The sequence below is a fragment of the Poecilia latipinna genome, unplaced genomic scaffold (genome assembly GCF_001443285.1).
Source record: "Poecilia latipinna isolate Pla-1442-1.1 unplaced genomic scaffold, P_latipinna-1.0 Scaffold499, whole genome shotgun sequence".
NCBI lineage: Eukaryota > Metazoa > Chordata > Actinopteri > Cyprinodontiformes > Poeciliidae > Poecilia > Poecilia latipinna.
The window spans coordinates 521,110-543,847 of NW_015113115.1; the positions used below are offsets into that span (position 1 = coordinate 521,110).

The window sequence follows — 22,738 nt, forward strand, 5'->3', positions numbered from 1 at the left end:
GCTTACTGAGGACCTCCAGTTCAAAATGCATGTGATCCTCTCCTGCCTCATTTACAGCTTGGCATGTGTACTTTCCACCGTCGTCCTGTTGCACTCGAGGGATCTGCAGCACCTGTCCTCCTGGCAGGAAAAAAAATTATAATTCAGATATGATTTCTCGGTCATGCAGGAAAAGGTTAAAGGTCACAGTTAAAAGAAGCTTCCACTGACCTGGCTGCAGCATCACTCCGTCAGCAGAGGTGAGTTTTCTCCCATCCTTGTACCAGCTGAGTTTTGGCGGAGGGATGGCATTGCTCTCACAGGACAGGCTGACTGAGTGACCCAAGACAATGTCCCGCTTATGCACCCTGTCCTCGTTGTCCCCTTCATGTCCCAAACCCCAGGCTGCTTCCGTGTTGGTCACCCGCTGGAAGATTGGCGGAACTGGCAGGAAGACAGAAACCGATCCCGATCACTTTCTACTAAATGCTTAATCAAAAAAAAAAATGTTTCAATCTCAACAGAGAGACGTTGCCTTGACACGAGGTTTAACCCAAAGCTAAAGCAGCTGTGTGCACACCTTGAACAGTGATGTGAAAGTCTCTCTTATCCTCTCCAGCAGAGTTGGACACCACACAAGTGTACAGTCCTTCATGGGAAAGCACGGCATTCTCTATGTGGAGGAGGTGACCGCTCTCCTGAATGCCAGCCTGCTGGCTCCCAGTCAGCAACTAGACACAAATATACATCAAATTTGAAAATCTTAATGCATAATCCTGTGTATGAAGAAGAATGATGAGATTAAAAGCAACTATAATTACCTAAAATTGTATATAATGGAATTGACTTTTGTAGTGGATGATATGGCTTTGATAGCCGTAATGCTTAGAAACATATATATATTTTTATTGATAACTCAGAAATAAGTTATCAATAACTTATTTAAATAATTAAATACTATATTTTTATTATTTAAATATTATACATAAGTAATTCAATGTTATTTTCTTAGGTTAAATGTAAACAGAAGCAGATAAATAATTGCTTATTTATTGAAATTGCTCTTAGATTGTTTTATTTTGTTAGGAAATACTCGACTTACTTCCTATCAGCAACAGGGTTTTTTGCTTTATTGAATAATTTTACATTTAGATCCAGAATTAGTATGAATAATTTTAGGTTTAACTACACCCTTTAATGTCTAAACTTAATTAGAAAATGACATCAATGATTGTAAAACTTAAATTGTATTCTGCTTCCAATTTCAAAAGCTAGTGGGATTTGCTAATTTATTTGCTTATCAGCCAGGCTGACTGCAAAAGCAATACAAGCTCACAATGCATTTTGTGATTTCAAACACTGTAGGACCATGTCCACTAAAGAAGGTCTGTGTGTATGTCTGATTTAAAGAGGTACAAATAGGAAGACGCACAAAAAACTAGTACAAATAAACTTTTTACTGAACCGGTTACTACGTTTTATATTCAGACAGCCATACTGGATTTTGAGATTTGATTCAACTCTTAGGCAATATTCAAAATTTCTACTTTTAATTGGAAATGAAACACATTATTAAACTGCAGTCTTCAAGCAATTGTTGAGATAGACACCTATAAGAAAGTTATAAATGCTTTGCTGCCTGCCAGTTCAAGGGGAGAGGAGTGTGAAAGAAATCCGCCGTGACCCAGAGCCTGTCATATTTGCAGCCAGCTGCGTCAAACCTGGCAGCAAGAGCATTCAGCTGATCAGACACTGAACACACTTACACTTAATGAACAGAAGAGTATGAAAAGTACACTGTTCCGAGCAATCTCGAAGCAACCACATTTGCTAACGTAATGGGTCAAAAGGGCATCTATTCAGGACAAGAACCAGTGACGTCGTCTAATGGACTAATCAACCAGTGTGTTCCTGTTGAGACGTCATTGTATTGTATAATCATCATCATGTTCTCACTTTTCCTTACTGTACAGAACCTTTGAGTGACCTTGCTTCATTAGTCTCCATTGTTTTAATAAATTGCATTCGGAGGTAAATCAGCTGGCTCGCATCCTCTTTATTGAGACAAATAGGCAAAGTTTTTCTAACTTAGCACAAGCATGCCGGTATCTGCACTTTTTTGTTAATGTTCTTTCTTTTTTTCTTTTATGACATGAAACGCACAACTGAAAAACTCAAAGTTCCGTCATGTCAATGTTATAAAATGTCTATAAAGATGATTCTTGGAAAAACATGTTCCGCAACCACCTTGTTCAGGTGAGTAAAACGTGTCCATCAGACTCAGGAGAATTAAATTTCTGCTAAAGGATCTCTACAAACTGTATAATGTTGAGTAGCACATTTACAGAAGGAATCTAAAGTTGCCGATTCGGAGAGAAAAAAATAAAATAAAACAGCAACAGTATTTTACTGTCAACATTGTGACGTTTAATTACTGGATTCTTTATGCTTTTGCTATAATTAACATGCTTCCTCATCACACAAAATCTGGAGAGGGGGTGGTTTGTGTAAAGGGGTCTTTAAACTGTTGAGGCTCTTGCGATTCTCACTGATCACCAGCAGAGGCCGATAGAGGTCAGACCATGTTGGATGAAAATCACAGAGCTTATAGCTTTGAATGCACATCAATGGCACCACACCAACCTGTCCATCTTTAAACCAATGAACTTTGGGTTCGGGGAAACCTTTGGCCAAGCAGGACAGAGTTAAACTTCCGTTTATCCGCACTTTCTCTTCCTGACCAGAAAATGTCGAGGTTGAAGAGTCTCCTTCTATCTGCGGTGGGACTGAGGAGATGGGAGAAAATAGTTAATCATCCAAAAGCAGCTGCTCCAGTTGTTTTGCCTTTCACTCCTTACCCAAAACACTGAGAGAGTAATGCTTGGTGGCTGTGCCTGCTGGATTCGTGGCCCTGCATGTGTAAAGGCCGCTGCTGTCTCCCTGTGCGGAGCCCAGGCGCAGAGCCTGCCCGCCGAGGGTGTACGTCAGCTGAGGGGTGGACACGATGGGCTGATTATCCTTCAGCCATGTGATGCTGGGTGTAGGCGAGCCCGCAGTATTACAGGAGAGGACTGTGGGGAAACCCAGCACCACTGACACCTCTGAAGTCTCATTCGTACCCTTGATGACGGGTGGAGCTAGAGAAAAACAAACAGAGAGCAAATTTTAAGCAAGGAATGTTGATTCAAGATTCATGATGGGGAGAGTTTTAACCTTTATGTCTGCGGTGTAATCCTGAGTGTTTAAAACGCTTTTAAATCTGTTTGCGGTGTGTCTTAGAACAACAAAAAGGAAAAATCACCTTGAACTGTGAGTCTGAACTGGCGCATCTGGGTTCCTGCGCTGTTCCTGGCCAGACACTGGTAAAGGCCCTGGTCCCTCAGTCTGACTGACTTCACCTTTAGGACCTGGCCGTCTTCCAGAAACTCCACGTGAGGGTCTCCGTCAGGGGACAGAACCCTGGATGCAGACGGAGGAATCAATAATCAAATCAATGTAACTGTGCCACCATTCGACTGTTGGCGATCACATACTCTCCATCATGGCTCCATTCCACTCTGGGTGCTGGTCGCCCACTGACTCGACACTGGAACTCGACCTCCTGACCCTGCACCACAGTGAGCTCCTGCAGGCGGGATGTTCCCGAGATCACTGGAGGAGCTGGAATAAAATTATATACAGAAACATCTCAATAAATTAGAACAAGATAAGAACTTGTCTGGTGTCCAACTCTGTTATCAGATAAATTAAAGGGGCAGTATTATGTGCTTTCTTGTCACATCATGGCATTTTATTGCACAATAAAGCAACTATGATGCCTTCAATTGTTATGAACATGTTACATAGATCAAACATAACTTAAAAGAAATTTGACTTTGAAATTTAATTCCTTGAAATTAGCCCTCTGTCTCTTTAAAAAGAGTACATCATCACAACAAGTGTTTTCTGCTAAGCCATTTATAAATGTTCTTGGGAGCTCTGGACTCAGCAACAGTTCATATGATAAGCTCAGTTCCACCAGGTATTTGGTGCTGACTAGTCTGGAGGAGCTGAGCGAGAGAGGCGCTCTGGAATGCAGAAGCTGGGCTTGGGAACATTATAACATGATATAAACCTCAAAAAAAGTCAATTATCACAGCAACAATGGGTTCCTGACCTCACCTTGTACCACTATGTTGTATTGTCTCCTTGCCTCTCCAGCTGAGTTTTGAGCTGTGCAGGCAAATTGACCTGCGTGTTCTTGTTGAATTCTGTAGATTCTGAGCAGTCGGTTCCCGTTCTGCAGATACACACCGGGGTTGTCCACCTGGACACAGTGATCAGCTCTGTAAACCATCTGCCTCTTTACTGACACCAGCCACTTGGTGGCATTGTACAGCTAGAGATGGAAATGATACAGTATCCAAGTGACGCACTCACAGCATGACCATCTTTAGTCCAGGTTATTAGTGGGGAGGGAATGCCGAACGCGTCGCAGCCCAAAGTGAGCGGCTGCCTCAAGGTGACAGTGAGGTTCAGTGGTTGGCCGTCGTCTTGGATCTCCGGAGGAACTAAAAATACACAATAAAGGGATTTGTGTCATTAGTGTGTCTGTTGTTAGTGGGAGAGAAAGCAGGTATGCAGCTATAAATAAATCCCCACCGTTTACTTTTAGCCTGGTTTTCCTCTCGACTGAGCCTGCCTCGTTGGTTGCCACACACTTGAAGTCTCCACTGTGGCTGGCAGATGCTGCGCTAATTACAAGAGCGCCATCCCTCGCCACAGAGTACTCTGATTGTTCCGGATGGATCTCCAGGCCATTCTTAAACCAGCGTACCCGGGGATGCGGTGAACCTGCAGGTGGAAGAGAGGGGAAATGATTTGGATTCTGAGTGAGCACAAAACGAGCTTTATATTGACCAAGCCGGCGAAAAAAAAAAAAAAAAAAAAAAAAAAAAAAAGAAACCCCCATCCCTCCGATTTTCGACAGAACTTATCGGGCGCGTGGCCCAGAATGGAAAATGCCAGCTCTCCATTTATCTGCAGGGCGGCAGGCAAGACGCTGCCAAAACGGTTAGAGTCCTTGCAGCCCCCCGAGGCATGCTACAGCCAAGGTCAGACTCACATAAAACAGAAAACAAAGTATACTGGAGGGATGTGAGATGTAATCTTTAAGCCTATGGTCTCCAGATTTATTACCTAACACCGAAATGAAAGCCTTGAGCCGTAAGAAAAAATAAAAAAATAAAACAAAGGGATTGACGATTCGACTGAGGAGCCTGAAACAGATGTGTTTTGTGGATTACCGAGTGACGGAGAGGCTAAAATGGTCCACTGAAGAAAGCTAGAATGTGAGAAAAAAAAAAAAAAAGGATTTTCTACAGAGCGACAGAGCGGCAGTCCTGGAGGAAACACCACTTGGTCTATTTCCAGAGGTGTTATATACAAACACCAGCCGTGAGATAGGGGGGAAAAAAAAACAACAAAAAAAAAAACAAACACTTTTCCTCACTCTGTGAGCTGCTCACCATAGGACACCACAGGCAATGTTTTCATGTGTTGCTTCTTTTAACACGTGTACAGCTTAAAGAGATTTAATGCAGATTCATTATGTCATTGCTGGGAGGAAATGCATACAGATGTGCCGCTTTAGATGCTAACAGATCTCATTAGTAGGCCCTTTTTTTTCCCCCCCTCAGAGTCGTTAGTGAAAGAGGATATCCTACATGTGTTTCTTAAATATTTACTCCCTTCATTTGCAATACGCTTCTTGTATTAATAATGTCCTCCTGGCAAAGATTTGCATTAGCATTATTAGGCCTGCTTAGACAGATTGTTCTCAAGAGAACAATGCAGGGATGCGCGTTTCCTACTGCTGACTTCCTCTCTTGAACATCAACTGCTTGAACGGCCCCATAAAGTAGCACATCTCGGTATCTGCCTTCCTGTATAGCAGAGATGTAAAGAGGGCTATTTTGGCTTTATCTGCCTCTTCCCCTGCTTCACGGTGCACCTCAGACATCTCTGTCCTTTATCTGCCAGCAGCAGCCTGTAATTAGGATTCCTCTCCCAGCAGGCCGCGACGCACAGGAAAGCAGATGTGGCTCACCGAGGCAGCCGGCAGACCGATGTTCCAGCTGTTGCTCCACATTATAGACACAGTCCTCACCTTCTCTCGTTGAGCAGGTTACCATGGCAGAGCTCCACACAAACAATGGCTGTCTGCGAGAGCTGTCTGGTGAGGATCGCTCAGTGACTCCAGGGACAGGTGCCTACACCTGCGTGTTTTGATAAAACTGTAAGTTCTCTTGGAAATGCTAGCTCGTTGAGCGGACAGGTTTCAGAATGGGAGGACGGCATAAGGAGGATGCTGCCATCATGCAAATTCGCTGTGAAACCCAGAACATCACTCTGAAGAGGCATAGCTATTTCATATTTTCAGAGTGTTGCAAAAATATTCCCACCCTGTGAACTTTGTCACATTTTGTCATGGTGCAACACAGAAACTTCAATTTATCATTTCTACAAATACAAATACAAAATGAGTGGCATCCTCTTGTATTTATCCTCCTTTACACTGATATTTCTAAAACAACATAACTGTCTTTTAAGTAGTAGACACCTGAATAAGAACAAGAACAGCTGTTCTTTGAAGACCGTCAAGGATTCATGAAAACCTTAGCGAACAAACATCATGAAGCTCAAGGAACACAGTAGATGTCAAGAGAAAGTTTTAGAAAACTCCAAAACATAATTAAGGAGTAAAAACAATATTCCAAGCTGTGAACCATTCATGGAATGCTGTTCATTCTATAAGTGAACAATAGAAGGAGAATAGCCCAGCAGCAAACGTACCAAAACATGTCCTTCCACATAATCTGACAGAGCAGGACAGGAAAGTATTAACCAAGAGACTTGTGGTATACTGGATACTTAAGTATGTGTTTGGTCTGACACTCACTGTTGCCGCACATCGTTTGTTTTTCAGGAACTGTGCTTAATTGAGCCCTCACTGACAAAAGGGGACTGAACACAAATCCATGCTAGACCCTTTAATGTGCTTCAACTTCATTATTAGGTAACATTTTACATCAGACTGTCACATAAAATCCCATTAAAACAATGAGGTCTGCAGATGTGAAGTGACAAACTTAGACTAAACTTGAGGATTATGTTCTTATTCATTGAAATATGCATTTTCATTTTTCTTCTCACCATGTTGTGGAACCAACCGCAATAGAAGAGACGTATACAATGTCATCAATGCAATGCCAGCAAAAATGCAGCTTTTCAGTATGTGCGGAGCAGACGCATCTATGAATCCTTTCTTACCTTTGGCACGACAGGAGATGACGACTTTGCTGTTCACTACTTTCTCCAAGATGGCATCTCCAGGTTCTGCAAAGGACGGGGCCTCTGGGGGGGGGGGGGGGGGGGGGGGCGGGGATGGGTTTTTCACTTTGAACTAATAATCTATTGATAAGTTAAAAGTGCATGAGGAGAATTAATCAGACATTTCTTGTGTGGAAATAAGAAGGAATCAGGAAGCCTTTGGGCATACAGGTCATTTGTGTTGTGACATTTGAGAGAGCACACAAGTACTCTAAGGTCATCAACAAACATTGTACAAAAGTCACTGGAAGTGAAAGTTAAGCCCACAGAGAGACTGTAATGGAATGATTACCACATAAAGTCAAACAGATGATGGTGTTAGTAGTATGGGCATGCTGTTGGCGTGGCACACTCTTGGGCTTTCACACAACCCGTGATATATAAAACTTTGTGGTAGACCCACAAGTCAATCCACAACCTTTACAAGTGGCCATAAGGTGTAGCAGATCGGCATTAGGTTGGGGTGAAGTCCAAATTTAAAGCCCTATAAGTCATGTGTGGACGTGTATTGTCTTGTTAAAAGGCTGTAACATTGTGCTGGCATGTAGACCTCAAGTCACATCATTATGGCTCTGAACGTCCTGAAGCAAGACTTAAGTAAAGTGTGTCTTTCCGCAAATCCTGTCGTCTTGGCACAGGATTATGCTCACACAGATCTCTGTTATGATGCAGAACTGAAATTCATCACTGAAAATGACAAAGTGCCACTGATCCTTCTGGTTATAGCACCACTCCAAACACAAAAATCACTGCTTTGGTATTAATGGTAGCCTATGCTTTGAACATCAGACTGTCAGGCTGTCCTTGGTCCTTGATTGTTGTATATCTTGGACAAACAGAAACTCCATAACCTGTTGGTTCTAACATTAGGCAATTGTGACATCTGTACAGCTCACAGGCTGGCTAATCTCACTTTATGACTACCTAGGCTGATGCCATCAGGTACCTGAAGCATGACGGTTTTTATTGGAAAAAAGTGATAACTTCATTTTTGTGCAACCCTTCATTTCTGTTGTCTATAGAAATTGAGGTAAATTACTAGAATTGCTTCATTCATTGGTGTATTGCTTTTGGAATGCAGTGTAAAATGTTCACACGTTTGAGGGTCTGAGGTTGTAAAGTAGAGATATTCACCAAGGATTTCCAGCGTAATCTCTAACGTTTCCTGTCCAGCACCGTTTTTGGCCACACACTGGTACGTGCCCTGGTCTGCAAGGGCAACTGGATGGATCCTCAGGGGTGCAGAGTTCTTGTTGCCAACAGGACGTCCGTTGTGGAACCAGCTGATCTCAGGCCGTGGTTCTCCTTGGACCACACAAGGGAGAGCCACTGTTTGGCCAAGCATGGCTTTCAGAATGGATGGTACTGGCTGGATTCTGGGCTTGGCTGAGAATGGAAATTGGTAGCATCAGTGGTAAAGTCTCCAGCATCTTTGTCAGAGATGCTGAAGATAGCATAATGGCCTCTGAGCGTTAGACTAAGTTCAACTTACAAATGAATCTCCGCCGATTTACCTTGAATGTGTAAATTGTAGCTCAGGGACACGTTCCCTGCTGGGTTTTCTGCAGTGCAGGTGTACAGTTTACTATCAATCAGACGCACATCAGTGATCCTCAGAGAGCCTGAAGGCAAAACGGTGAACCTGGGGAGGAATAGGAAGCAAAGGCAAAGCAATGGAGAAAACACTTCATGAGTCACAGCAGACCTGCAGCAACTCCTTAAAAAAAGAAGAAAAAACTGTTTCTGTTATTAGAAAAAAAAAAACAAAAACTTTCATAATAATGTAATATTTAAACTGCAATGAATGCAGATATGTAGGCTCAGTGGATATTACTAAGATAAACCATCGTAAGAGCATAATTCTGAGGTGAAAGTCTCTCTTCCAACAATGGCTTTACCATCTTGACCATCTTGACCTTCTCTTTCCACCTCACAATTATGAACGACTTTAAGTTGGTTTATAATATGAAATTATAATAAAATACTTTGCTGTTTTTGTAATGTGATGAAATGTGTGGAAGTCCAGGGTTGGCAATACTTTTGCAGGAGAGTGCAACTCTTGCTTAGTTTGTAATATTTTCTTCACTTTTTGAATGCTTTATTAAAAGTGTTTGCTACAAATGCAAAGAGAGCTCACTGTGAAGCAGCTAGTTGGGCTCTTTTCTGATGTCATTGTTTTGGTGCACACAACAAAAATGGATCTGTGACGACTGACAGGCATGACTAAGTGAAGTCTGGACCTCAGCTAGACCCGAGTTGTGCTCCCAGAGAACAATTAAATTCACATTTCCAATTGCGCAGAGCCATTACCGTATAAAATGGTAAGGGAAGCTTGACCTTGATGATATCACTGTGGGAAAGGTCGAACGCTTTAACATCAATTCATTTCCGCTTGTTGGGAACAAGGAAGCAGGTTATTTGAGGACATACAGAACATGTGAAAATCACAAGTTTTGCTAAAGGATAAAATTAGTCATTCGTGTCTCTGTAATCAAAGTTTTGTTTCTTAGAGAGCAACCATGTGCAACGCACAGTTTATGTTGAAACACTCATTTGTCCTATGGATGTTTGTCACAGATAAACATCCATAGAGCATCCATAAGATTGTGGCAATCACTTACACTAAACTTTACGTCAAGAAGATGCTTTGTTACCCAAACAGCAGCAGGAGTCCAGCGCATGTCAAAGAAGCTAAATGTAGGTCAGTCGTGTTTAATGATTTTTGTGATAATATAAATTACATCAGAAGCTGTACAGCTGTATAGCTGAAAGTAAACACACCTCTGCAATTTATCTGAGATAACTCTGTCTGCCAAGCAGCCGAATTCTAACAATAACATGTTCATGAAAGCGGAGACTTGGCTGTAAGCACGAAGAGCTCTCTATTTTAGCAGCCATATGCTGTAATACCTCCACCAACGCCACCACCACCCCGTCCCTCCTCCCCAACCACTGTAAAAAAAAAAACAGAACATGTACAATCAGAACCAACTGGCTGCCCGTTCAGTCCCTGCTCAGACTGCAGCGCTCCGACACAGAGGAGTTGAGCCATTGCTCTCACTCATTCATCACTCCCCACTCTGCTGTCAAATCACCAGCGTCTGGTTTAGAAACTAACTGGGACAAATCCGTCTCATCAGCACTGGGTGGAAAATGAACAAGTAGTGGATTAGAAAAGTACTCGTACACCTTCTACATTTTGTCAAGTTCCAGCAACTAATCACGTCAATTATCAAAACCCAGTCATCCCTGCAGAGGGAGGCCTATCTCCAGCAGGCACTGAGCGAGAGGCGGGGTTCACTCCGGAAGAGTCGCCAGTCCATCACAGAGCAACGCAGAGACACACAGGATAAATAACCATGCACACACACTCGGGAAGTCTCGGGAAGTTGGAGTACCCAGAGAGAACCCATGCATGAACAAGGAGAACATGCAAATGCCATAAAACCCCAGGATGGGATTTTAACCCAGGACCTTCTTGCTGTATGGTTACGGTGCTACCAACTGCTCCACCGTGCAGCCCAGAACCACAGCTAAAGTATCTCATGGAGATTATATGAGATTGAAATAAACCAAAACAAAGATGTTTATAATTGTGAAGTGAACTGAAAAGTTTACATATTTCATTTAAAAAAAAAAAAAAAAAAACCTGAAAAGATTGGAATGCATTTTTATCCCGCTCCTTCGCAAGTCAATGCTTTGCAGAACAACTTCTCGCTTCAGGTACAGCTGCAAGTCTATTTGGGTATGTCTCTACTGGCTTTTCACACCTACAGACCAGCTCAGTTTGATCAGATGAAGGGCTAAATAAGTAGATATGGGAGGAAATTCACCCCCACTCATTTACGTTACAATCAGCACCCTCTGGTCATTTCCCCCGGAGTGGCAAAGTGTTTCTGTAAAGAACAAATCTTTACACGGCCCGCCTGTTTCCACAGGTCCCACACATATGCAAACGGCGGGGTGTGGGGGTTGTTCTCACAGATGTGTTATTCTCATCAGACAGAACTTGTAAAGAGTCAGCATGTTGTTTTACAGCTCAAACACTTCTGGGAATACAAGCATCAGGCAGACGGTATGCTTGAATCTCTTTTTCTGTCAGTTCATATCCCCCCCCAGCTTCCTGGCATTCCACCCCCACTGTTTCCTTCACATCCAGCTCGCACAAGTCTTATAGTAACTGAGTCACCATGAGTCTCCGCCCTGTAGCCCCTGTCGTTCTCCTATCTACCCTACCCCAACCTGTATCTCATAACTAGACGACATGCGCTGCAGGCTGTCTGGTTATGAGATTTTGTCTATGATGTATCCAATATGTTGCTCCGATCTGTCATCCTGTCGGCACCTAGGGGTGACAACACATAAAAATAGGGTACCAGGCCAGATTTCACCAGATGTTCCTCTTCAGCACAGACTGTGGGTCAGGCCTATGCACACACACAGCTTTCAGTGGACTGTCACTATCTCTGCCTTACTCCACTTTCAAGGCATCATCAAGAGAAAAAAAAAATAAAATAGCAGTACTTTCAAATGGATGCTTCCCAACAGCAAAATGCCCTTGTAATACTAAATGTCCGACATGTTGGCAAGGTTGTTGGGAGTACAAAGGTGGGAACCATGGGTCACTCTCCAGTTAGGTCTACTATGACTGCATATTGATTCCCACAGAAACCATGTTCTTACCCGGCTGTGACGGGGGGGATGGGGTTCCCGTTGCGGCTCCATGTGACTAATGGAGAAGGACTTCCCTGGGCCTCACAGGGGAGAACCACCTCAGTCCCCACCTCCGCCGCCATCTTAACGATGTTGTCATGGCCGCTCAGGCCCATAATCTTTGGCAGACCTTAAAAAAAAATGAATGGAGGGACGAGTTATGGCAAAGTCATTCTAGGTCTTTTGTCTTGTAAAAGGCCGAATGCACCTAAAACACTGCAGCACCTGACTGTTTCACATTATGTTAGGCTGCAACCACAAACTTCAGTGTATTTTTATTGAAATTATATGTGATAAACTTTAATAGCACGTAATTACTGTGGTGTGTGTATCTGTATTCAGCCCCCTTTACTCTGATGCATCCAAATACAATCCAGAGCAACCAGGTGCCTCCAAAAGAAAGTCCATGTGTGTGTATTTTGATCTAAGCATAAATTCAGATGCTCTGTGAGGGGCTCACATGTGTGTAAGAGGAGTTTAAACCAGAGGTCGGATATAAATCAGTATCTCATCTCATAAAGGACACAGAACACAAAGTACAGCTGTGATCCGACCAAGACATTACCGTCTTCCTAAACTGCCTGGCCAGGCGAAGAGAGCATTCAAAAGAAAAAGATGTCAAGAGGTGAACTGCAGAGGAGCAATGGAAGAAACATATTTACAGAAAAGTCACAAGAAGATAAGAAATCTTGTTTCAACTTTGCTACAGGTCAGGTAGGCAAGACTATATACATTTGGAAGAAGATGCTTCGGTCAGATGAAATCAAAGTCGACCTCATTAGGCTATATGAAAAAAAAAAAAAAAAAAAAATATATATATATATAAATATAATGAGTTTGTGACAACATGTGAAACATTTCAAGGTATGTGGATGCTTGCAAGTGAATGTCTGTCTAGGACTTTGCTGTCACTCTTACTGTTGACACTCAGCTGGATCTCCCGGCTAGCGTAGCCCACCGGACTGGTGGCAGTGCAGATGTAGATGCCTGCATCGTCGGACGCAGGGTGGGGGATGTGGAGGTTTCCATCAGAGTCAGGCTGGAGAGAGGAGCCGTCCCTGGGTAGAGGCCGCCTTCCCTGCGAGAATGGCAGGTGCAAGAGCAGGAAAACAATTCACGGTAAAATTTAGAGCCACACCAGCGCGGAGACACTGTGCTCGGTTCAAGGCTTGCACGGCAGCCTTTGATGTCAAATGTAATTACAGACCACCAGTTGAAATGCTCTCTATTTGCAATAAGCACAGAGAGGAAAGTAGCCAGCTGTGAAAGTGCTTGCTTTTAACATTAAAGAAAATCCTTTTGCTGATTTGCTTTTATCTCAAGAAAAAAATATTTATGTAAGAGCAGAAGTCTCAAAACAAAAGGAGATTCAGTTAAGTATGCTGAAAAAGAAGATTGTTGACCTTACCCCAGTAGTTAAGAAGATATAATTTGAGCTGACACAAGTCTTCTAGAAATAATAATCCCAGTTTTTTTTTTTTTTTGTTTTTTTTTTCTGTCTTGAATTGCTGAATTCATTGTGTAAATTGAAACGTGTGACCATGTGGGTCAACCTACGCTTGTAGAGAAATTATTCACTGATTAATCAAACACATCACTGTTGAAGCAGGCAGAGGAGTTGGGCAGTATTGGCTACTTTAATTTCCATGTTTTGCATCCTAAATGAAAAAATAAAAAAAAAATTTAAAAAAAAGCAATCAGCTTTGCCCAGATGGACAAAACGTTTTGGGTTTTCCTCTCAAGATGTGAAGAAGCTACACATGAGAGGTTTTAAATAGATTTCTAAGGTACTATAAAATCCTGAGTTATTTTCCACAGCCCAATAGCAACAGGGTAGTAGTTGCCATGGTTACAGCCTCTCTTTTCAGAAGGATAATCAAGGCTTGATTGCAGCACAAACTATTGTTGGTGTTAAGAATATTCTGACAGACAAAAGGAAGCACTAGATCAAAAAAAAAGGAAAGAGTAAAAAATAGGGTTTATGTTAATGTAATCACAATAAATTACAGTAGTTATGTAAATTATAACGGCCACTCGACAGTCTACTTGCACTTCAGAGGCCTTCGTATTTATTTATTTGTGCATTATTAAGGATGTTGGAGTTAAACAGAATAAATACTGCATTAGTTCTTTAATAACAAGAGAAGAACAGGAAAGCATGAATATACAATCAGTCGGTGAAGTGGATTTGGACTGCGTGTGGGTTAACCTACCTTGGACCAGACAACAACTGGTTTGGGAACTCCGCTGGCCTCACATGCCAGCGTTATGGCTACACCCTCGTTGGCTATGTACTGGTATGGGCCGGCTCTGATCTCAGGCGGTACTGTGGAGGAAGAGGGTGGTAAAACAAAGCTGTCTGACCGTGAAGAACCTGTCCGCAGCACTGCCGCTGCACCACACAGCCTGCCAGTGTGGGGTCGCATTTGAGGTATGCCTTAATTACAAACTGATGACAAATTATAATCTGCCCCGTCTGTCAATCCATGCCTACGAACAAAACGGCCCGCTCATCAAAGCATGCAGTAAATGAATCCCCTCTCTGTGATTAGAGCAGGTGGTTGAATCATCAACATATTTCGTGCTCAGCGCTGAGTCGGCACATTTTCGAACCCGGCAGTGTCCGGCGGAGAGAAGCTGTAAAACGGGAAACTGAGCAAAGAAGCTTTGCAGCGCATAATTAGATGGTGAATTAAACCAGTCTTACTGCGATCCATCAAAAAACATTAACATGAAACTAGAAGATTTTACTCCACTAGCTTAGCAGGAAGTGTGAACATGAGGGCGAGGCAGATTGAAGTGAGATCCATAGAAACTTTCAATTGTTGACCTCAAACTAACTCAGTTCACTATCTGTAGTAACTGTGACTACTGATTTATTTCTCTCATCTCTCCCAGTTAAAGCTTGTTGACAGCCAAAGGTTTCTGGGACTTTTAAGCTTTGAAACGAGAATATTTGGCGTTTGTGTTTGCGACGACCTTAAGCCAGTTCACTCGCGTTAAATTTTATAGTGTATAAAAGCGTAATATAGTCAGGTTATTGTCTAATACTTTACATGAAGGAGCGACACGGACACCGATGTGGATGCTTCGGTTGTTTATTGGTAACCAAGACAACAGAACGTAACGTCGCAACCTTACATGCGAGCATGCGCTGTTGGGTATTAGTAAAACCATTAACTACAATCAGCATCAATACCTAATAAATATCAATATATTTACTCTTATATGCATTATCAAAACCTGCTTATCCAGGTGAAAATAATACATAAAGCAATTAGTTCTGCTTTCAGCTCTCTGGTAGGAGCATTCCTCCTTCACCCTTCACAGTCTGAATTATGTATATATTTTACAGTGTTTATACTCCAATATGTAACTTAAAATAGTCACAGAATGACCATTTTAGCTTTATTATTTTAACTCTCTGTTAGAGAGTAACCACAGTGAAATAATCACACGTTACAGCTATAGACCACTGGGTTGTAATCCTGACTAGAGCGCTCCTCGTTTTTTTTTTTGTTTTTTTTGCTCTGATCATACAAACACTGTGAAAGTGATTTAAAGTTAGGAGTGACTCTATATAAGTTATAACATAGATAAAGGGTCTGTGTCAGAATCATTTGTTATACTTTTTCTACTGAAAATCACAGTTTTTGCAACTAGACTGCATTTCCTCTCTGACGCAAGCTCCTAAGTTACGACTGGAGCATCTTATGTAGAGTTCAATCCATTTACACATTCTAACAAATTTAAAATGACTTTCTTCAGCTGTTACACCATAACCACTAACTAAAAAAATCCTTCCAGCAGAAGGAAGATTTGGGGATCATTTACTAAGAAAAAAATCTGATGGATCTGGACAAAGTGGAAACACACACAGATAATTGACAAAGTTCCAGGAAATGAAGTTCTGGGGGTTAAAGGTACAAAGTGTCATAGTTGAAACACATGGTAAAAATTCTTCCTTTGCCTACTTCTACTAGAGTGACTAAGCTTTCTAAGCTGCTCCCTCTTTCATTAGTTTCCTACCTTGCACCTCCAAGCTGACTGTAATGTTCGTGGAGCCCGCTACATTCACTGCAGTGCAAACGTAAGTCCCAGTGTCTTCTGGGAGGGTTCTTTCAATGTACAAGCTGCCATCACTCCTTATGAACATTCTCCCGTTCGCTTGGACCTGTTCAAGCAATAACAATAAAAACAAAAAAAGCAAAAAAAGCAAAACAAACACATGCTTAAAAAAAAAAATGAAGAGAAATATTGGAACAAATATATTTAATTCCAGTCAGGCATACAGGTTTTCCATTACTGGACCAATGTCTTTCTGGAAGCGGTATTCCATCCAGCAACATGCAAGGGATGCTCAGGGACTGGCCAGCGCCTGTGGTGATGATTGGTGGAGCTTGGGCTAAGACAGGAGGCTCTGTAGGAAAAGAAAGTTAAAAAAGAACAACAATAAATAGAGCCAGGAAGTGTGAAAATGAGGCTTGTTGGATTGGTGTTGCTGTTGCTGAAAGCCTACCCAGTCCAGTGACACTAACTCTGGCCTCAGCTTTAATGGTCCCGAACTGGTTCTTGGCTTCACATATGTATACGCCTTCGTCATGCAGCCACACACCTGCAGTCAAACACACGCCTTTAGAAACAGATCACATGTGGCACGGGAACGTCTCGACTCTCACTCTGAATAATCTCTTTATGTAGGACATCAAGTCTTAGGAGCTACAGCTCGTAAGACCTCTTCTCAATAACCAGTGTTATTATTGCTTTGACGGCCCTGTAATTACTGGTTTAAAAATAGAAGAAAAAAAAAAGGGGGGGATTAATGGTCTTAGCTCAGCTGCCAGCCAGCTGACACACACTTCCCCTCCTTGGTGAATTCCCTGGACATTACATGTGGTAAAATTGACCTATAATTAAATTCTTGTGTTAGCTAGCCAGCTGATGGTTACAGCAGGTAATGACGGGCATTAGTGACACTGAAAGTCAGGACAAAGAGCATGAAACTAAAAACAAGAGGTGGATGGATGTTGGGGATTGCTGAATGCGGATTATTTGTTGTTTTAAACCGAACAGGTAAAACTAATAAATTAGGTCAGTCAGGAGCTTCTGCAGTGACAGAAGCAGTCCATACAAATGTAACAATCTCTCTTTAGCAATATTATATTATAATATTAAGCACAATATATTGTGCTTAATATTGTCATCAACAGTGAATACAAGGTCAAAAAGTCAGGAAACAAAATAACTGCATATACAATATAAATGCACCCTTCTTTTTTTGTCTGACATTAAATCAAATAAACAATTTTGGTATTAAGTCAGATGGAATTACCAGAATGATTTCTCGAAATTTACTAGTTTACATACTGTATTACCATGTGATAGAAAATGTCAGAAAGCCCAGATAAATATGCTGTGGTTTAGCAAATGTTTGATAATAATTCATAATTTTCTCTGACGAAAAATGGGAAGGGGGAAGATCGAAAGAGCCAACTGTGACGGTGGGAACATCAAACTCTGTGGATGTTTTGCTGCTTCACAAAGACAGCATTGTGAAGAGAAATTATGATGAGAAACACAACAGCTAAAGCGGTTATTCAGGATGTTAAAATGTGGGTGCAAATGGGTCTCCAAAACGGCAGTTTAATCTGATTTAATATCAGACAGAAAGGGAAAAAAAAGTTAGTTTTTTTTTTTTAAGCATAAGTATTTGATTTCAACTGTGTGTTTATTTAATCTTAACAAGGTGTTACACAACATAAAAAAAATGAAGTCAAGAAGAGTGACTGAAAATATGCAGCTTTTATCCAGTTGGATGCTTGGGAGCCATCTTTATGTGGTTCTGGCACCTTTTCCACAGTAACTCACTTGGGTCAGCGCAAGTAAACTAGTATTAGCCCCTCGTGGAACCGAAGCGCACTCACTTTGAATTGAAAGATGGCCGCTCTCCGTCTGCATTGTCCTGCTGCCGCTGCCTGTCCTTGCGAGAAACTGCCTGCCGTCCTTCCTGCGCCAGCTCACCGTCGGCTGTGGGGAACCTCGGGCGATGCAGGGAAGGGTGATGTTCTCCCCCACGTTAGCGCTCACGTCGGCCGGTGCCTCGGAAAACAATGGGCCCACTGTGGAGGTGGAAGTGGCACAAGATGACTTTCCCTTTGTTTGGGCTTGAGAGTAACACAATCTTTATGCAGAGCAGTAAATTGCGGTCTTACCTCCAACCTCTAGACTAACAGTGCCAGTGGAGGTTCCAGCAGAGCTGCTGGCCACACAGTTATATTGACCAGCATCGACTTCCTGCACGCCTCGAATCTGCAAGGTCCCGCTGTGCACATCCTGCTCTACGAAAGGAGCAGAGCCCACCTCGAGCTCACCTGGAAACACAAACAAAACAGCTGCTTTTTCAACCAAAATATCCCCACAGCCGTGGCAAAGAATGAACCGTTTGTCTTCGACTTACCTTTGAACCAGCGGACGAGGGGAGGAGGAACGCCTGTGGCTTGGCACGCCAACGTTGCGTCACTACCGACAGATACTAGCACGACCTGCTGAGTAACTGTTAATCTTGGCACCTCTGTGGGGGAAATATGTCAAAAAAATTTTAATATTTCAGCAAAACACAAAGATAAAAAAGTTAAGCAGATGCAACGCCTTGCAAGAGTATTTCACACTGCTTAGACTTTTTCCTCATCTTCTCACAATAAAATCAATTTTATTGAAGTCCCTTTGAAATAGGAGAAATGAAATGAACAACTTTCAATTTTTATTTTGCTAACATAGATCTGCGAGGTTTGGCTTTCAGTGACATATCAGAAGGATTAATGATCAAAGCACATTCATGTGCTGAAATATCCTATCCAAAGTCAAGACCTGAGTCCACACAGAAAGTGTGCGGGAAAACTGGAAAACTAAAGAGGCTCCAGATGAATAAATACTTTTGCAAGGCACTGTACATATCTTACATGCAGACGTCTGATTTGACAGATCAGTGTTGTTAAACGTGACATTCAGACTCGGCGGGTTTATAACACCGGGGTTGCCTTAGGGAAGGAGGCTGCCACTCTCGATCATTGTTAGCGTTTCCGTCAAGGACGGGGCTGACAGCTCTAACTGACACCACGTCTCCACCGCTGTCAGGACTCGCAGAACAAGGGGAGAAACATCTGACGGTGTGTGGCAGAGACAGGATGTGGCCACACTCGCAACATAACAGTAACCTGCAGCAGACATCTGCAAAGATTACCTGCATACGTTAGCGACGCAGACTGAGTGATGCTCCCGGCCTCGTTGGTCGCCTGACACGTGTAGTCCCCGGCGTCCTCTGGAAGGGCTCCGCGAATGGTCAAAACTCCTGCCCTGTTTACACTGAATCTGTGTTACACAGACGACACAAAATGATATTATTTGACATGTTCCGATGTAGAGATAGAGAAGTCCTCTTTCTAAAGGGGAAATATTTTTATACACATGGAAAGTTCAGATACATACAGACAGTTTCAAGAAAACCTTTCACAACAAGTTGGTTTGATATTTTGAACCCAGAGCTACAAATTTTTTCACACTTAGTCATGCTAAGATCACAAACCTCAATTTTTTCACTGGATTTCTATGTGCCAGACTAACACAGTAGTTTTGAAGTGGAAGGAAAACAATACACATCCACCTTTGGCTGCAAATACAGTGGCAAATCTTTAGGGAATGTCTTAACATTCTTTTAGGATTTTTTGACTGGACCGTTCTAATGCACGATTCTGCTTTGACCCAAGCCATGTTACATAGCGCCAGCTGTTTGTTTAGGGTTGCTGCTCTGGTACGCTAGGTTTTTTTAAACCAGGACTTTCCTGCGTTCAGCTCCATCCCGCTTTCCATCAACTCTGACCTGCTCGCTTGTCCTTACTAAAGAAAAGCAACGACACATAATAATGCCGCCACCACCATGTGCAACAGTGGCAAGTCATATCCAGTGTTAGTAGAGTTTTGCATGTTGGTCAAAACTTTGGCCTCATCTGACCAGAGCGCCTTCCTACATGTTGCTGAGCCGTCAGAATGGTCTGTGGTAAACCGTTAAATCTTATTGCTTCCCTTCGATAATGACTTTCTTCTCCCCGCTCTTACATAAGCACCAACTCTGTAGAGTTGTCCTGTCTGAACATTGTCCCACTTGAGATGTTGATCTTTGCCTTTTGAGTTGCCAAGGGCCTCTTGGCTTATTTTCTAATTAATGCTCTCCATGTCCAACTTGTCAGCTTTAGGTGGATAGCCATGTAGCTTTACTGCTGTGTCCTACTCTTTCAATAAACAATGGACTGAACGGTGCTTAGGATGTTGTTTTATGATCTAACTCTGCTTTAAACTTCTCCACAACTTCCTCCAGGTTGTGTTCCTTCATCTTCATGATGCTGTTTGTTCCCTAATGTTCCCTAGTAAAACCGCTTGGGCCTATTTCTTGTAGTTAGGTGATTTCAAAAGACAACTGATAGCAGTTGATTTCATTTAGGGGTATCAGAGTACAGGAGGGCCAGAAACATGCTCAAGCCACCCTTTTCATTTTTCCCAAATGAATGAAATCCAAATGAAGTGCACTGAACTTTGTATTTGTGAAGTGACAAAACTCGAAAAAGATTGGAAAAATTGAAAAGAGCAACTTTTTGGGGGGAAGGCAGTGTAAAAGTCGATGATGATGACACTCCACGGTTCTCCACGGAGTTGGCTTAGCGTTCTCTTACCTTGGCTGATTAGCTAGAGCCACGTTTCCATGGCTCCAGGAGACCTGAGGAGGGGGGGAGCCGGACGCTGAGCAGACGAAGCGGATCTCGTCCCCTCGGGAGAACGTTTGGGTCTGGGGGCGAACTTCCACAGAAGGAGCCTCTGCAATCAGAGTCAAACACAAGCAAACAGAGAAACAGCGATGAGTCAGAGCGTTGTCGAGGCAGCATGATGTCATTTATATCTTCCTATCAGAAGATTAACAACCTTAAACTCAAAGTGGATAAACGTCTGACATCATGACCGCGAACAAGTTTCACATTTATTTGCCTGTTTTCGATGCTTACTGAGGGGCATGTCTGCAATGAAAAACACATTTTTCTCTTAACATCACGCTTGGCTGATGAGCTCTACTTTTTCTTTTTTTCTGTTAAGGAAGTAGCTCACTCTGACTGCGAGGAGGTTAGGGGAGTAATGGAAACCAGATGACGGGAGCCTGAGCGGAGCCATGAGGCCCCGGCGTGTTAAGTGCTTAAGCAGATGATCCACAGGGTATCTTCCTTCCGTACCTGGAACAAGAAGCCACACTGTGATCTCGCTGCGCCCGTGGGCGTTGGTGGCCTCGCACCGGTACGCCCCGGCGTCCTGCGGCCGAACTCCGCTGATTTGCAGCGACGAGTCGGCCAGCAGCTTCGCCCGGCCCGCTCGGGCGTGGACGGCGCGGCCAGCTCGATGCCACGTCAGGTTGTGACGCATGTGGCCGTCCACCTGACAAGACAGCACGGCCACGCCCCCCACGGAGGAAGTCACGTTCACTGCGGGCCTCAGGACCGGAGGAGGCTCTGTGTTTGTGGGAACGCAACCAAAACATAAAAGTAGAATTATCAGCGGTGGACAAACAGAGCAGAAACAGTTTACCTTTTAGAGACAATGTTTGTGCTGGCATGCTCAGCGTCTGGGGGGATGTTTTAGACGTAAAGCAAGGATTTCATAAAAAAAAAGAAAATCTTGGATCTTCTTTCAAAGCTTTGTAAAGAAAGACAGTGATGCATGCTAAACTCCAGAACTTAAACTCATTTGTGTGCCGTATACCTTGGATGGTGAGCTGCGTTAAAGCCCGTCCTTGTCCTGCGCTGCTCTGTGCTACACACTCGTACGTGCCTTCATCCTCACCGGATGCATGTGCGATCTCCCAAGATGCTACAGCAGAATTCCTAATAGAAAAACACATGTGGTAGGTTAACAAGTCATTACTTTTTTCCAAGTCAAAGCTCAAGTTTCAAGTGATTTAGCTTAAGATTTATCACACCGGAAGATAAGATTTTAGCACATTTTAAGACGTTAATATATTTGCTTTTACTTTTTCAAAACATTCAGTTCAACATACAAACATGCTGCTGTGAATTATTTAGGATATTCATTTGAAGCAATTTAAGTTTGACAAAAAAAAAAAAAAAACCTCCCAGCAAAATCAGAGGCTAGTTGTGAGGGGCAAATACTTTTTCTGTTCATGTTGAATTTCTGAACAAATCAGACAGGAAGTGCTTTAATTAAAGAAGTATAAATACCTTTGTATCGACATAGTTACTGCCTATAAATTACCTCACTTCTTCACTATGTAGCCAATATGAATAAATGTGTTTTAAAGAATAGACTCTCTCCCACTGAGCCGATTTGTCCAAAAACTAATTAAGTTTTGAGATTTCCGTGATGTTTGCAGACTGTGAGAGCGATTTTGTTTCGATAAACCGGAAGCATCCTGCCGCTTCTGCTGGCACGCGTAGCAGTAAGGAAGAAAAGCACGCGAGCTGCCGCGGATCAGGCAACATGTGGCACACAGGTTAGATTTTTGTTTGTTTCCCACTGGCTTCGTATTTAAAAATGGTCTCAAACCACCCCCCCCCCCCAAAAAAAAAAAAAAAAAAAAAAACATTGCAAACTCGGGTTTCCTATTTTCCAAAGAACTAACCTA

General features: G+C 42.7%; 1 protein-coding gene across 3 annotated transcripts in view; it reads right to left on the reverse strand.

The window, feature by feature from the left end:
* Positions 1-22,738, reverse strand: part of hmcn2 (hemicentin 2) — a 64,163-nt gene that overhangs the window by 23,843 nt on the left and 17,582 nt on the right. For all 3 annotated transcript variants that reach the window (XR_001425936.1, XM_015040197.1, XM_015040196.1), the window contains exons 10-35: positions 21,859-21,980; positions 21,336-21,608; positions 20,787-20,928; positions 19,304-19,431; positions 18,521-18,634; positions 18,276-18,434; positions 17,988-18,182; positions 16,583-16,678; positions 16,356-16,483; positions 16,093-16,237; positions 14,277-14,389; positions 12,982-13,141; positions 12,034-12,193; positions 8,865-8,992; positions 8,485-8,736; positions 7,291-7,374; positions 4,621-4,812; positions 4,399-4,529; positions 4,141-4,285; positions 3,513-3,639; positions 3,281-3,438; positions 2,838-3,116; positions 2,623-2,765; positions 560-710; positions 211-423; positions 7-120 (exon numbers count right to left, since the gene is read on the reverse strand). Coding sequence is in view for 2 of the 3 variants with exons in the window: in XM_015040197.1 (XP_014895683.1) it covers positions 7-120; positions 211-423; positions 560-710; positions 2,623-2,765; positions 2,838-3,116; positions 3,281-3,438; positions 3,513-3,639; positions 4,141-4,285; positions 4,399-4,529; positions 4,621-4,812; positions 7,291-7,374; positions 8,485-8,736; positions 8,865-8,992; positions 12,034-12,193; positions 12,982-13,141; positions 14,277-14,389; positions 16,093-16,237; positions 16,356-16,483; positions 16,583-16,678; positions 17,988-18,182; positions 18,276-18,434; positions 18,521-18,634; positions 19,304-19,431; positions 20,787-20,928; positions 21,336-21,608; positions 21,859-21,980 (4,052 nt within the window). In the remaining variant the exon portion in view is untranslated. The remainder of the gene's footprint in view (positions 1-6; positions 121-210; positions 424-559; positions 711-2,622; positions 2,766-2,837; positions 3,117-3,280; positions 3,439-3,512; positions 3,640-4,140; positions 4,286-4,398; positions 4,530-4,620; positions 4,813-7,290; positions 7,375-8,484; positions 8,737-8,864; positions 8,993-12,033; positions 12,194-12,981; positions 13,142-14,276; positions 14,390-16,092; positions 16,238-16,355; positions 16,484-16,582; positions 16,679-17,987; positions 18,183-18,275; positions 18,435-18,520; positions 18,635-19,303; positions 19,432-20,786; positions 20,929-21,335; positions 21,609-21,858; positions 21,981-22,738) is intronic.